Source organism: Lytechinus variegatus, chromosome 11, assembly GCF_018143015.1.
Source record: "Lytechinus variegatus isolate NC3 chromosome 11, Lvar_3.0, whole genome shotgun sequence".
Lineage (NCBI taxonomy): Eukaryota > Metazoa > Echinodermata > Echinoidea > Temnopleuroida > Toxopneustidae > Lytechinus > Lytechinus variegatus.
The window spans coordinates 31,787,115-31,801,688 of NC_054750.1; the positions used below are offsets into that span (position 1 = coordinate 31,787,115).

The following is a 14,574-nucleotide window of genomic DNA, read 5'->3' on the forward strand; positions in this document are numbered from 1 at the left end:
CTCTTTATAGTCTGCACGCACAGACCCTGATTGAAACTTTGATCTACAATTGGGTCTTAACACAAGACTAGCACATATAAAACTGGTTTTCTGTTTTAATTTATGAGAGCCTCTAGTACACAGGTCATTGTATGCTGCCCCTTCAGACCCTTCAGCTCAAGTGAAGGGTTTGCTCAGCAGACTACTCTCTTCAATTGCTACTTAATGTACCATGTTTTGGAGGCCATCCCCTCACCACTCTCCTCAAACCTAGAAGCCATTCTTCAAGCATACTTTTCATTTCCCTTCAACTAGTGCAGTTGCCAACATACAGTCCACTGACGCTATTCAACGTCATGTTCCACTGTGGTTCGAAAAGTTTCCCAAACTTGGGGGAACATCCTTAGCTTACCCATGCCTCATACTGTAAAATAGACTTTCTGATGTCATACATTTATTTTTATCTCTATTGAGTCTTTTAATGTTCTTAAAACCTGTCTATTTATTCCTTATTCTGTAAATGCTTCCAGCTCTGTACATAGTGGATATGGTGCTTTATAAGCCATGTGTATTGTCATTATTGTTGTTGTTTTACAGTAGTTACATTATTTTCATCTCATCTTTTCGAGAAAAAAAACATAATACATCATAATAAAAATTTGAGGATAAACTTTGGCTTCCTTGATATTGACTTCTTCAATTATCTGTTATATCTGATATTTTCTATTATATCTAATGAATAAAAAGGATAGGCTGGTTGACCATACATGCTATTATCTTTCTCCCTTCACTTTTACTATTCCATCATTCAGGAAGAAGTACTCTATGAATACAATGCAAGAAACCAGATTACACTATGGGGACCACGAGGTGAAGTAAGTATCATTTTGTATTTCTAGGAATGTTGTAAACAAATGGTTTTTATGGTTTAATGATAACAAAAATACAGATATTTACAAGCACAAAGACATCAGGCAAAACATCATTCATCCAAAGAATGGTAGGTAAGTAGCAGGCGTGGATCCAGGGGGCACGGCCCCCCGCCCCATAGCAAAATAAAAACATCTTAATGCCTTTTTTTTTGCTTGTCAAATTTTTTCGGGTACGAAATATCCTTAGTTTGTGGTTGAGAACCTTTTCTTTTTTTTTGCTTGTCAAAATTTTCCACCAAAAAATTTGCCCCCCCCCTTTTGGCAAATCCTGGATCCACCCCTGGTAAGGAGAGGACCAGTAAGGGGATGATTTACCTTGTACCTTGTAGTTGCATTCCCTGAAGTCCTCCACCAGGAAGGGTAACTCAGGGCTGACGAGAGTGGGAGTATTATTACTCTGTTTTGCTTTGTTGCAGGTTTTGCATGTTTAGTTTTAATTTAAGTATGTCAGTGCTTTTGGAGGATACCATATCGGCTGTGAGACTATTCCAGTGGGAGATTGCTTCAGGGAAGAAGGAATTAGCCAGTTGGGTAGTTGTGATGAACTTTGAAGTGACGTCATACAGTTCATCATGGGATCTTCCTAATCTTGTTATTTTTCTTGTGGCATATTTATTGAAGTCAAGTTGAGTTTCTCCATGGATGATCTTATATAAGTTGATGATTCGGTGATTAAACAGGACATGAATGAGAAATTATCCCTGATATTTGATAATGTTCAAATTTTGGGAGTACCAAAAAATAAAATAAACCAGTACTCAATTGAGTAAAAGCAGTAGTCTAGATTGAGATTGTGATGTCAGTAAGGAATATGTGATATTTTTATGGTCTCATAGTATTAATAATAATACACAACATTTATTATGCGCCATCTATCTAGTAAACTATTCCGAGGCGCAGAGGGACGGAGGGATAATGGGGAGAGAGATAAAAAATTAATATACAGTAATCAACAAAAAATAAGAAGAAAACAGATAGGATTTTAAATACTTTTTAAATGCTTCAAGCGATTCAATTGTTCGGATCCATATATTACTTATGTGTATACATGACAGTCTTGCAATTTAATAATAATTCATAAATGTATTCTCTCTACTGCTGTTTCTATATCATTCCAGCATATAGACTATGCAAATAAGCAGTGGGGCGGATTACTTCGATCGTAAGTATCAATCATTTGTACACACTTCGCCTGAAACAAGAAATCATGATAACACAGTTTAAAGCCTACCATATATTTGATTTTGCTACATGTATATACCCCCAAAGTGCATGTTGATATTCCAATTCAATACTAGATCATAACTTTGTTGTTATGGTAACCACCATTTTAATAGTTCTTTCCAATTAGACCAGGGCCCTGAAGGTTACTGATTAAAGGAAACCAAAACCCAAGAAGAGAAGAAATCTTATTGGAAAGAGTAAAATGAGAGGAACAATTAAAAAAAAGTTTCATCAAAATCGGTTATGAAATAAGCAAGTTATGGACGATTAAAAAGTCTTGTTGTACTTACTATGTGGATGCTCAAATTGGCAAACGTGCTTCAAAATGGCTGATTTTGTGGACAACTCTCTATTTGTTTTGTACACATATTTTCAGATTTCCCCCTTATTTTACATATTTCACATTATCTCCTCCTGACCTTGACATATATGGTGTGGATTATATTTTCCCATGACATATGTTGTTCTCAGAAGGAGGCAAGATGCAATTTGAAAGATAATGAGGAAAATCTGAAAATCTGTTTACAAAACAAACGGAGAGTTGTCCACAAAATCAGTCATTTTGAAGCATGTTTGCCAATTTGAGGATGCCCATAGAAAGTACAACAAGAGTATTCAAACTCCCATAACTTGCTTATTTCATAACCGATTTTAATGAAACTTTTTTTAATGGTTCCTCTCATTTTACTCTTTCCAATAAGATTATTTCTCTTCTTGGGTTTTGGTTCCTTTAATCGCTAAATGAAATGGCCTATCAAGATCATCATTGTATGCGCATTTTGCTCAGTAGATTGACTGGGAGCCAATCAGAATTCTTCTTTCATGTTAGCGAATCACCAATATTTGTGTTATGGGGCCCAGGGGGCCGTTTCATAAAGCTGTTCGTAAGATAAGAGCGACTTTAAGAACGACTGGTGAACCTTTCTTGTGGGAAATGATATTGAATTGGCGATGGTGTAGCGCGTATAAGAAGGGTTCACCAGTCGTTCTTAAAGTCGTTTAACTTAAGAACAGCTTTATGAAACGGCCCCCTGGTGGGTGTTTCATGAAGCTGTTCATATGTTACGAACGACTTTGTGAATGACTGGTAATCCTTTCTTGTGGTAAATTACTTGCACCAAATTTCTTTGGTGTGCAAGGCTCCTATAAGAAAGGGTCACCAGTCATTCTTAACTCTTTGTCCGCCAAGTTCGCCGATTGGCACACTTGCTGCTTCGTCAAGTACGCAGATCGGCACAAATCTCTGATAATCCGATTACATTCAATTCAATTCAAGGTTTATTAAAAACATGAGTCGCAGCCAAATGGCTGAATTGTTCATGTATACAAAGTAAAAACAATAAAAAGACTCATTACATATTTCAAACAGATTTATACAATGCTATCAGTCACAAAAGCTAAGCTCCCTGAGCTGCACTTCCTGCCTTGCCGTTGAAAAAAAATAGCCCAGGCTTAGAGTATTGGGCCTGTACTATTATTCTTTGACAAAGGGGTTATAAGTAGCTTGTTCTCATATTTTGTAAAAATCTGGGAATGAATAGCCTGTACACTTATAGTTTGCCAATTGAAACTTGAAGGTTTCCATTGATCAGAGATATATCGTCCAAACATGAGTAAATATTTTGGAAATATACACCAATAGAAAGCTAATTTCATACTCTACAACTTTCCTGGAGAACATTTTTCTGTAGGAAAAAGCATAAAAAAGTTACAGCCATGTAAACTGCGCATGTAAATCCAGAGCACCCATTTCTGGTGTCCACAGAATTAATCCGGCAATAGGAGATTCCGTGCGCGGCAGACAAAGAGTTAAAGTTGACCGTAGCTTTATGAAACACCCACTTGGTTTTCATGGTACATGTACATGTAGTTTTTACAATAATGACAGACTTGTCATAATCGAGGTCTTTATTACGAAGTGGACCCCTGAAAACGGTGAATCAAAAAATGTAAATGTTTCTTGGTGTCTTGGTATATACAATGCGTCCCACAAAAAAGGAAATCTTTTTTCAGAGATAGATTTCACAATCATGAATTATGTTTTTGTCATAAATTTGATACTTTTGATAAATTTTAGCCAATCGTCAAATAATCACATTCTTATCACGAACCAATCTTGTTAATTGTTTTCTGCGCAAACTGATTTTCACACTAAAATTTCATACTCGTCTTGCTCAGTAATGCATGATGTGTTTGACTCATACATGTAGCTATCAAAATATAGAGGAATTATTGAATTGTATGATGTAAGTGAAATATCACAATTTACTTGCATTTGAAGAAAAAAAACGGGAATTCTGGTTTTCTGTTTTTTCTGGGACGCATTGTATACTAATTCCAGGTTTTGTTTGCATTATTTATTAGGTATTATTTCAATCGATGGCAATTCTATGTACAGTTCTTGGATGAGTGCATAGAACTCAATGTAACTTACGACCAAAGCAAATTTGATATGAGATCTTTCATCATGGAGATGGAATGGACCAAAAGCAAAGAAAAATTTCCCACGGAACCTGTAGGTAAGTATAGGCAAGTGGTTGTATCATAGTTAACCCCCGCCCCCATAAATACCAGGGGGGTGTTTCACAAAAAAAATTAAGTATGACTTGAGTCGCACTTAATTGCCTAGTTGCGTGCGGTGTGAAAGGCACGACCGTATTAGTCAGTTAATTGCGAAAAGGACTCGCACTTCTGAATATTAATCAATAGAATTGCACGTTGCATGTCACATACGCGTTGGCATTTAAGTTAGACTCTGAGTCATATGTAAGTCTTTGTGAAACTCCCACCTGATCTGAAATAGGGTTTAATACAGGACTCGTAAGGATATAACCTTAGTACCAAACATTCCATAAATTATGGAACCGGTGTGTTGGCTTAGTTGGTAGAGCGTCCGTCTCACAACCGGGAGGTCGGGGGTTCAAACCCCGGCCGCGTCAGACCAAAAGACGTTAGATGGGAGTTGCTGCTACCCTGTTTGGCGTTAAACAATTAAAGGGATAGAGCCTCATCGATCTGGGGCTGCACGGTGGCTGCCAAGCCTACGATCAATTGGGCAAAGCAAATTTTCAGAGTATTTCATGTCTATTTCGAAAAATAAATTATGGATTTTCATTTTTTTTTCATTTTCAACGTCACCTTTGAGAAGCGACCCATTGCATTTGAAATAATGAGTGTCTGCTATCATTTCTAATCATTGTTACAATTTTTTTTTTCTATAACTGTCAACCCAAACAGGCCTTACTATTCTCAAATTCTAATCTATTACAAGCTCCAGTTTCAAATTCAGAAAACACAGGTTTAATGGACCTTTTTCTCATGCAGGGTTTGCCCTTTGGAATTCTTATCCAAAGAGTAAGAAAAGCCACTGATGATGCCAACAACCTTCAGGGGCTACCTGAAGCATACTTTATAATGTTGCTTTTTGACAGACCAACAGAGTACAGACATGAAGTATACACATATTTTTTCTTCTCTTGTTTGCTGTGAAGCAATTTTATCATCTAATTAAGATGGAAAGTACACTCAGAGCTGCCAAGTTGTACTGATTTTCAGTATTTAGTACTGAAAAATGAGAAGAATACTGTTAGTTTCATGTAAAATACTGATTTCTTAAGTTTCAGCTTTACATGTGGTCCTATGGTATTCTTTGAAAATACTGATTTCCTTACCGTAATACTGATTTTCAGCTTTAAAAATACTGAAATGTTCTTGTTCAGGTTGGCAGCTCTGCCTTTGGAATTCTCATCTAAAGAGTAAGAAAAGCCAGATGTTGCCAACAACCTTCAGAGGCTGCCTAAAGAATACATACCATTGCTTTTTGACAGACAACTAGAGTACAAACAAGTAGTATACACATTTTTTTTTCTTCTCTTGTTTGCTGTGAAGCGATTTTATCATCTAATTAAGGTGGAAAGTACACTGTATAAATCATATCTTTTAAATTTATTATTACCATTATTCTTCTTTTTCATCTTCTCTTCCTTCTCCTCTTCTTTTCCTCCTTCTTCTCCTTTATCTTCTTCCTCCTCTTTTTCTTCTTCTTCTTTTCCTCCTCCTTCTCCTCCTTTTTCTCCTACTGCTTCTCCTCCGTCGTCATCTTCTTCTCCTCCTACTTTTCTTTTACTGCTTCTCCTCCTCCGTCTTCTTCTTTTTCTCCTACTGCTTCTCCTCCTCCGTCGTCATCTTCTTCTCCTCCTACTTTTCTTTTACTGCTTCTCCTCCTCCGTCTTCTTCTTCATCTCCTTCCTCTCATTCTTCATTATTATTATCATTATCACACAGGAGACACAGTGGCGATATCCAAAGCTCTTTACCAGAAGTACCAGCCTTACATCAGGGAAGACAGAGCTTCCGGGAAGGCGAGAAAGAGGATGGATCATGGGCGGAAGGCCATTCTTTCACAGGAAAGACTCCCACACTCATACATGTTCAGTGATATCTCACATTGGAACTGAGTACTAAAGCAGGATTTATATAGGATTTATACTGTGAATCATGGACGGAATATCACTCTTTCACAGGAAAGACTTCCATATTCATACATGTTCAGTGATATCTCACATTGGAACTGAGTACTAAAGCAGGATTTATATCTACACTGTGAATCATGGGCGGAAGGCCATTCTTTCACAGAAAAGACTCCCACACTCATACATGTTCAGTGATATCTCGCATTGGAACTGAGTACTGAAGCAGGATTTATATCTGCAATGTGACTCAAGGACGGAAGGTCATTCTTTCACAGATAAGACTCCCATCCTCTACATGTTCAGTTATATCTCACATTGGAACTCTGAGTAAAGCAGGATTGATATCTAAAGTGTAAATCATGGATGGAAAGTACTTCTTTCACTGGAGAGACTCATACATGTTCAGTGATATCTCACATTGGAACTGAGTACTAAAGCAGGATTTATATATACACTTTGAATCATGGATGGAAGGTAATTCTTTTACAGATAAGACTTCCATACTCATACATGTACATCTTCAGTGATATCTCACATTGGAACTGAGTACTAAAGCAGGATTTATATATATCTACACTAGTTTGCCACTCTTCACCCAGGGGTCGAACAGATACCGGTAATTGAGCCAGCTTTGCTTAATACTGTGGACACAGTCATAGCAATTGAGTACTAGTACTTTAATCTTATGCATGATTTTGATCTACATTTGCCACTCTCCACCCAGGTGCTCAGTGGATGGCCAGTAGAAGAGGCAAAATTTAGTGTTTTACTCAATATTGTGGGCATTTTGGGCAACGATTGGTTTAAAGTATTTACCTCTCATGGGTAGATATATTGTGTGCTGAAAAAACATGATTACGTCCATTAATCGGTGATTTGTAGTAGTACTAACTTTTTTACCAAAGAGGGCCCTTTAATGGATTTTGAATACTTATGCAGAACTAATTCTTTATAATGTTAAATTACTACTCAGCTTGTATGCTAGCCTGTACTATCGAATACAGATAGCATTCATACAATTGCACATGTACATGTATACCATTTCATGTACCAAGGGTAGAAAAGTATATACCCTATTTTTCTGATTATTATTAGTAGTACAATTTTGATACCCTTTTGCACTATGCATGTGGTGAGCCCAGAGAAACAAACTTTATTGGTGTAATATTGAATCACCTGACTTGACAATTCAATACATGGTTGAACTTGAACACTTTAAAGGACAAGTCCATCCAACAAAAAGTCGATTTGAATAAAAAGAGGAAAATCCAACAAGCATAACACTGAAAATTTCATCAAAATTGGATGTAAAATAAGAAAGTTATGACGTTTTAAAGTTTTTACTTAATTTCACAAAACAGTTACATGCAAATCCTGGCTGGTATGCAAATGAGGAGACTGATGACATCATCCACTCACTATTTATTTTGTATTTTATTATATGAAATATGAAATATTCTAATTTTCTCCTCATTGTCAAGTGATACAACAATTAATTTCTCCCTGGACACATAGCAGTGTTTAATACGGGTACTATATGGTTCAGTCAAGTTGGTCCTTATTGTCAAATCTATAAAAAATGAAATATTGTATAATGCAAACAATAAAAAACAACAAGAAATAGTGAGTGATGGACATTATCGACATATCACTGTTTTGTGAAAAATAAGCGAAACTTTAAAATGTCATAACTTTCTTATTTTACATCCGATTTTGATGAAATTTTCAGCATTATGCTAGTTTGATTTTCTCTTTTTTTTCAAGTCAGCTTTTTCCTGGGGTGGACTTGACCTTTAGATATGTATATTGTCTAGTGGGATTCATTTCTGGAATATTTGCCTTTAAATTGAAGAATTATACAATCACTGGAGGGAGACCTTCAAATTGAAACTGAAATCTTATCTTTTCTAACAGTATTAGTTATTGGCACTTTGACACTCATCCAGACTTTCTCTTCTTTCTTTTCGCCACGGAATAGAATATTTCTAGATAGATGGCGCTATATAAATGCCTACTATTATTATTCTTCAGTAAATTTTTACTCTTATGAGCAGCACTGTATACCATTTCATGTACCCAGTGCTGAAAAGTAAGTCCTATTTTTCTGATTACAATTTTTGACAGTGTGTAGGAACATAGCCCGGCCGTGAAAATATGCCTTCTTTATATGCTTTTGTGTTGGAGCATGGTGTCAACCTTATAGTAGCGTTGTTTCATCGGAACAGATCACAATATGATGACATATGACTTTGGGAAAAGCTTATCAGTGTTTCACAATTTCTTTTTAAATGTGCTTGCCTAATAAAGCAATAGACGCGTTGTTGTAATCCACTGAAACACTTTGGCCAGACCCTGAAATCTACTAGTGCACTGATAACTTTCGAACCGCCGTGAACTGCCATCCAAACCACAATGTGTGTTTGCTCCTCCAGCAAGGTTAGCAAGATGTTACAACGCGGGCCCTTGTTACACCGGATTCGGTTGGTCTTGGGGCGCCCTGGGACCAGTCTCGGGCAGTTTTCTAATCCGGTGTAAATGCACAAATCCTACTCGAGACCCCTTCTGAGCAAACCTATCTCGGACCACCTTGCGATGTGTTCAAGACTCCTTTGGATTCGGTGTAACCTGCCCGAGACTGGTCCGAGACAGGTTCGCTTGATGCACTACACGTGGAACGATTATCGAAATGACAAACAGTCTGCGGTTGGCATCCTGCCAGACCTATCTCAGACAGCTTTGGTAATTCGTTGTAAACGCACAGAAAGCTGTCTTGGGGCACCCCGAGACTCGTTACGATTCATAATAGGGGGTCAAAAATTTAGGTCAACTTTTTGGAGACCAGTCCCAGGGCTCCTTGAGACTGGTCTCGATTAAGAAATCCGGTGAAAAAGTGGTCTTATTGATATACTTGTGCTGATATATACTTCTCAACGGTGGCATACCTTGGGTCACAGCATGGGGGGGCATGAGCAAAAATTTTGAGTTACTTACTACCGACTGGTTCGTGTGCTCAACAGCCAGGCATACTTACTCTAACAGAGACATTAAAAGGATTGTTGCTAGGAATTCATGAAAAGTAGACATATCTCATTAATCAAATAATGCGAGGACATTATAAGCGAATTGTGTAGTTATGCTACGTACATGTCTTATGAAGCAAGCAACGCGAGCGAGAAGTGTGAGCTGAAATTTTTGTATATATTTGACAAAAAGGGGACATTTTAAGGACTTTTCAGTATTCATGAAGAGCATAGTATTACATTATCCCACCATGATGGTGAATGCGATGTGTGAGCTGATTTTTTTTAGAAATAGCAGGGTGCTACATAAGCACTTGCCCGGGCAAGTAAAAGTTATAGTCGGGCAAGTGTTTTGAAGTAAACACCAAAACTACTAGCCCGAATTGAGCAAGCAAATTTCTCATAGTAGAATTACCAAAATTAGGGTCGATATGATATACTGACCCTAAATTTGGTTATGGCGGGCAAGAAAAAATCACTTTGAAAAAATTTGCAAGAATGAGGTATATCAGTTCATGTCAAAAGAGAGAAAAGAAAGGTCAATGGTTTCTAAAACCATAATATTTTCTTTTGAAGAAGTAAAAAAAATTTTCAAGGATTTTTTGGGGCAAGTGAAATAGATATCAGGCAAGTATATTCCAACTATTTAAAAATTTACTTGCCCAACAGGGCAAGTTCATCTAAAAAAGTAATGAAGCACCCTGTATAGACCTAAACACAGGAAATTCTAAGTACTTTTGTAATCATGAACATGGTACTTGTCTCATTAATCAAGTATTGCGTGCAAGATGCGCAATCTAAAAATATTGGATATTGACATAAAAAGGTGCTTTTAAGGACTGTTTTAGTTATTCATGAAGAGCATATGTGTTTCTTTCTATTCAAATAATGCCAGCACGAAGCGCGAGCTGAAAATGTTAATATGTAGACGAGACAAAATGGATATTTTAAGGACTGTTTGGGGGAATTCAAAAAGAGCATACATATCTCACACATCCACTAATGCAAAGCAGGGACTTTTTTTTTAATATTCAGACCTTGAAAGACGTCAATCACTTTCAACAGGTAAAATATAATCATGTTACTAGAATATAAAAGCTTGATTATGTATCCCATTAGAACAGACATTGCAAGCGCCGGGAGTGATGAACACGTACATTTAAGGTCTTAAGAAAATTATGTTTCATCAAATTAAGGGAAAAATACTATTTCTCATACCATTTTTTTCCTTACTCCTGTTTTTCTTCCACTACGTTTCTGTTTCCTTTTCCCCGTTTTTTTTTCTTGCCAGCCGATGGGGGGGGGGCGTACCCCCTTTTGTAGTTACTGCTGTTTCTCATTATATGAACATATTGTCAATCTATTATGTGTCAAAGACATCTGTTGCACTTGTAATTTATATGAAATATATATCTCTATATTTTGCTACTTATTGAATACTGTGTTTCGATATTATTTGTTATCTGTTTTATGTGATATTTATGATGGTTTGTAGATGAAAGAGATGCATTTAATAATGATAATAATAATCATATTCCGCATTTATATAGTGCTTAACACATCGGAACGATGTCTCTAAGTGCTTTACAGATATATTATTATTACCTTGGTCATTAGATTCTTGCATGCCCGAATACAATGTATGCACCTTCTCCACTCCCTGGGGAGCATTCCAACTAGAGTTCCAAGACTCAATTGCTAGGCATACATTTATATGAAAAAAAAATCATGTTATCACGGGCCCCTTGAAAAGCGGGTATCAGCAAGCTTGAAATTTATTGAGAATGAAACCATTGGAATGAGTGAAGTTCCATTGTTTAAAAACAAAAATAATCAAAGAAAATTTTGAAAAACAAGAAAGTAGAGAGCAAGCATTTCAACACCGAAAGAACTGATGCTATGGAGATCCTCCCAGGGGGCAGTCAAATGTATTGCTGTACACACGCATGGCCAAATTATTTTCAATCATCTCCTAAACGAGTTTTTCTCTGTGTGCAAAATAACCCCCTAAATAATTTTTTTGGGGCTTTATTTACACATTTTGGCCCCTAAACAAGTTGTCGCCAGAATATGACCCAGGAAATAGCTTGGGGAAAAAACATACCCTAAATACGTTTAACCCTAAAAAGGCGGGCCTCCCCCCTCAACATTTTTCGCGATAAATCAGCTGCGCGAATTTTTTAGACCGCGTCGCTCGCCGACTTTACTTTCAAGTCTCGCGCAACTTTTGAGACCAAAATTGCGCTTTCGAAATTACGCAACATTTCGTAAGTGCATGCAGACCCAAAATTACTCAAAAACGTGAATTTGTGTACAAATCCAATGCAAAGTGTGTTTTAGCCCAATTTCATGAATGTATTATTTTTCCTTTTACTGCTTGAAATCAATTAATTTTATCTTTTTTTATGGTCAAAATAAAGTCCCCAACAATTTCCATTGAAAAAACAATAAAAAACAAAAAATAAAAAAACAAAGAAATACATAATATAGAAAACAATAGAATACATAAGAAAATAAATTTGATGTTGATTTTTTTAAATAAATTTGATAAGATGCCCTTCTAGAGTATTTGCAAAAAAAATTGCATTTTAGGGGCATGACTTTATTAATTAGAGCCAACTTATGATTTTACGCATAAATTAGCATAATTAATGAGCAATGAGATTTTTCTCAGAATTAGATATTATAGTTTTGTAGATAACAGCCGAGATCATAAGGGGGGGGGCTGAACCAGACCCCCCCCCCCCCGTCTTCTTAGGCGTCGAAATAGCCCAGTCTATTTAGGGTTAACCCTGCGATTGACCAGTCTTCAAAACTACCCCTTAAAAAAATCAGTGTTTTTGATATCCTTTGTGATGTTGCACAATTACAACTCTTCCCTTATATGCACTGAAAAAATACCCTATAACATCTATTTTTGTTCAATCTGATATTAAATCCCATGACATTTACTCTGGCGATAATTGCTCCGATGGAAAATTTACACATTAAGCCAAACACAAATCCAACATCCAAATTACTAAATAAACCTTAATCTCTCTTTATCGTAACATTATTCTGAACTAAAAACTCTATTGCAATCCTCACTCTAACCCTGTGCCTTTTGAGGTATCGCGACCGGAGCAAATGTCGCAGGAGTAATTCTCGTGTCACCACTTTATGAGATCCCTGACAGCAAAGCACAGTTCATGATCTTTGGATAGACTTCACAAAAGTGGCATTTGAAGTTTCAAAAAATGTATATAAAAAAGGAGGATGTCCAAAGACCTAAACATTTAACTTGGCATAACTTTCTTTGCTTACATTTTCCTTAAAAAGTTTAATTACTCAGGTTAATTTGTTTCTTTGATTTTTTTTCACATAAAGTCTTCCCTTTTTCACATAAAGTCTTTTCCCTTTTAGCCGGGGGGGGGGGGCAGTCAAATATATTGCTGTACACATACGTGACCAAATTATTTCCAAACACCCCCCCCAAACGATTTTTTTCCCCTGTGCATTAAATAACCCCCTAAACAAATTTTTTCGCGGTCTTCATTACACAATTTGGCCTTTTTTTAGATGTTGTCGCCACAATACGACCACGTGGGGGGGGATGGGAGGGGACATACCCCAAACAGTACGTTTGGCTAGTCTTAAAGGTCAAGTCCACCCCAGAAAAATGTTGATTTGAATCAGTAGAGAAAAATCAGACAAGCACAATGCTGAAGATTTCATCAAAATCGGATGTAAAATAAGAAAGTTATGACATTTCAAAGTTTCGCTTATTTTTAACAAAATAGTTATATGAACGAGCCAGTTACATCCAAATGAGAGAGTTGATGATGTCACTCACTCACTATTTCTTTTGTTTTTTATTGTTTGAATTATACAATATTTCAATTTTTACGAATTTGACGATTAGGACCTCCTTGCCTGAAGCACAAAAAGTTAAAATAATGGAATTCCACGCGTTCAGGGAGGAATGAAACTTCATTTCACATGACAATGACGAGAAAATCAAATTATTTCATATTTCAAACAATAAAAACAAAAGAAATAGTGAGTGAATGACATCATCGACTCTCTCATTTGGATGTAGCTGGCTCGTTCATATAACTGTTTTTGTGAAATGAAGCGAAACTTTGAAATGTCATAACTTTCTTATTTTACATCCGATTTTGATGAAATTTTCAGTGTTATGCTTGTTGAATTTTTCTCTTCTTATTCAAATCAAGTTTTTGTTGGGGTGGACTTGTCCTTTAAAAAAAGCTTTGGGAAAAACACATCCTAAATACGTTTGACTCAGCGATTGACCATTGACCAATCTTTCAAAACCACTATTATTCTTGAAAATCGCTGTTTTGATACCCTTAACGAGTGCACGCACGGCCCGCGTCAAAAACTGAAAAAAAAACCCCTTTATAAGCGTTTTTTCTGCTTTTTTTTCATGCACGCATGTACAGCAATTTATTTGAATCTTTAATCCCCCTATTCTTGTAGTTTCTCTATTTTGCGCAATAATTACAGATGCCATACGTCCGCGCAGAGTTAGCTAAAGAAAGCATCCTTGTGCTGCTTCACGGGGGTCTCGACTAATGGGTTCCATCTCTCAATGGCTACATTTCTTCGCACTCGATGGTCATAGATCAACCTAATTATGACTCTAATTGATTTGTCACCCTACAGTTCCCGAGTTGTACCGCAGCGCCACCCTGAACGTATTTTTAGCATCCACTTCGCAGACGCTTTCTACAACATTAAGAACCTATTGAAAATGCCTGTGAAGTCACAATGGACAGATAATAATAATAGGCATTTATATAGCGCCATCTATATATAAATATTCTATTCCGAGGCGCGTTGTTATTATTATTATTACCCCGGCTTTAGCTCGAGCTGCCTTTCAGCGCTCATGCATTCAAGGAATTAATCCTGCCGGGTACCCATTCACCTCACCTGGGTCGAGTG

General features: G+C 36.7%; 1 protein-coding gene across 1 annotated transcript in view; it reads left to right on the forward strand.

The window, feature by feature from the left end:
• Positions 1–7,663, forward strand: part of LOC121423987 (alpha-N-acetylglucosaminidase-like) — a 33,093-nt gene extending 25,430 nt beyond the window's left edge. The window contains exons 16-20 of the mRNA XM_041619546.1: positions 792–854; positions 2,030–2,073; positions 4,500–4,654; positions 6,420–6,576; positions 6,806–7,663. Coding sequence (XP_041475480.1) covers positions 792–854; positions 2,030–2,073; positions 4,500–4,654; positions 6,420–6,576; positions 6,806–6,821 — 435 coding nt within the window. The 3' untranslated portion in view covers positions 6,822–7,663. The remainder of the gene's footprint in view (positions 1–791; positions 855–2,029; positions 2,074–4,499; positions 4,655–6,419; positions 6,577–6,805) is intronic.
• The last annotated feature ends 6,911 nt before the right edge of the window (positions 7,664–14,574 follow it).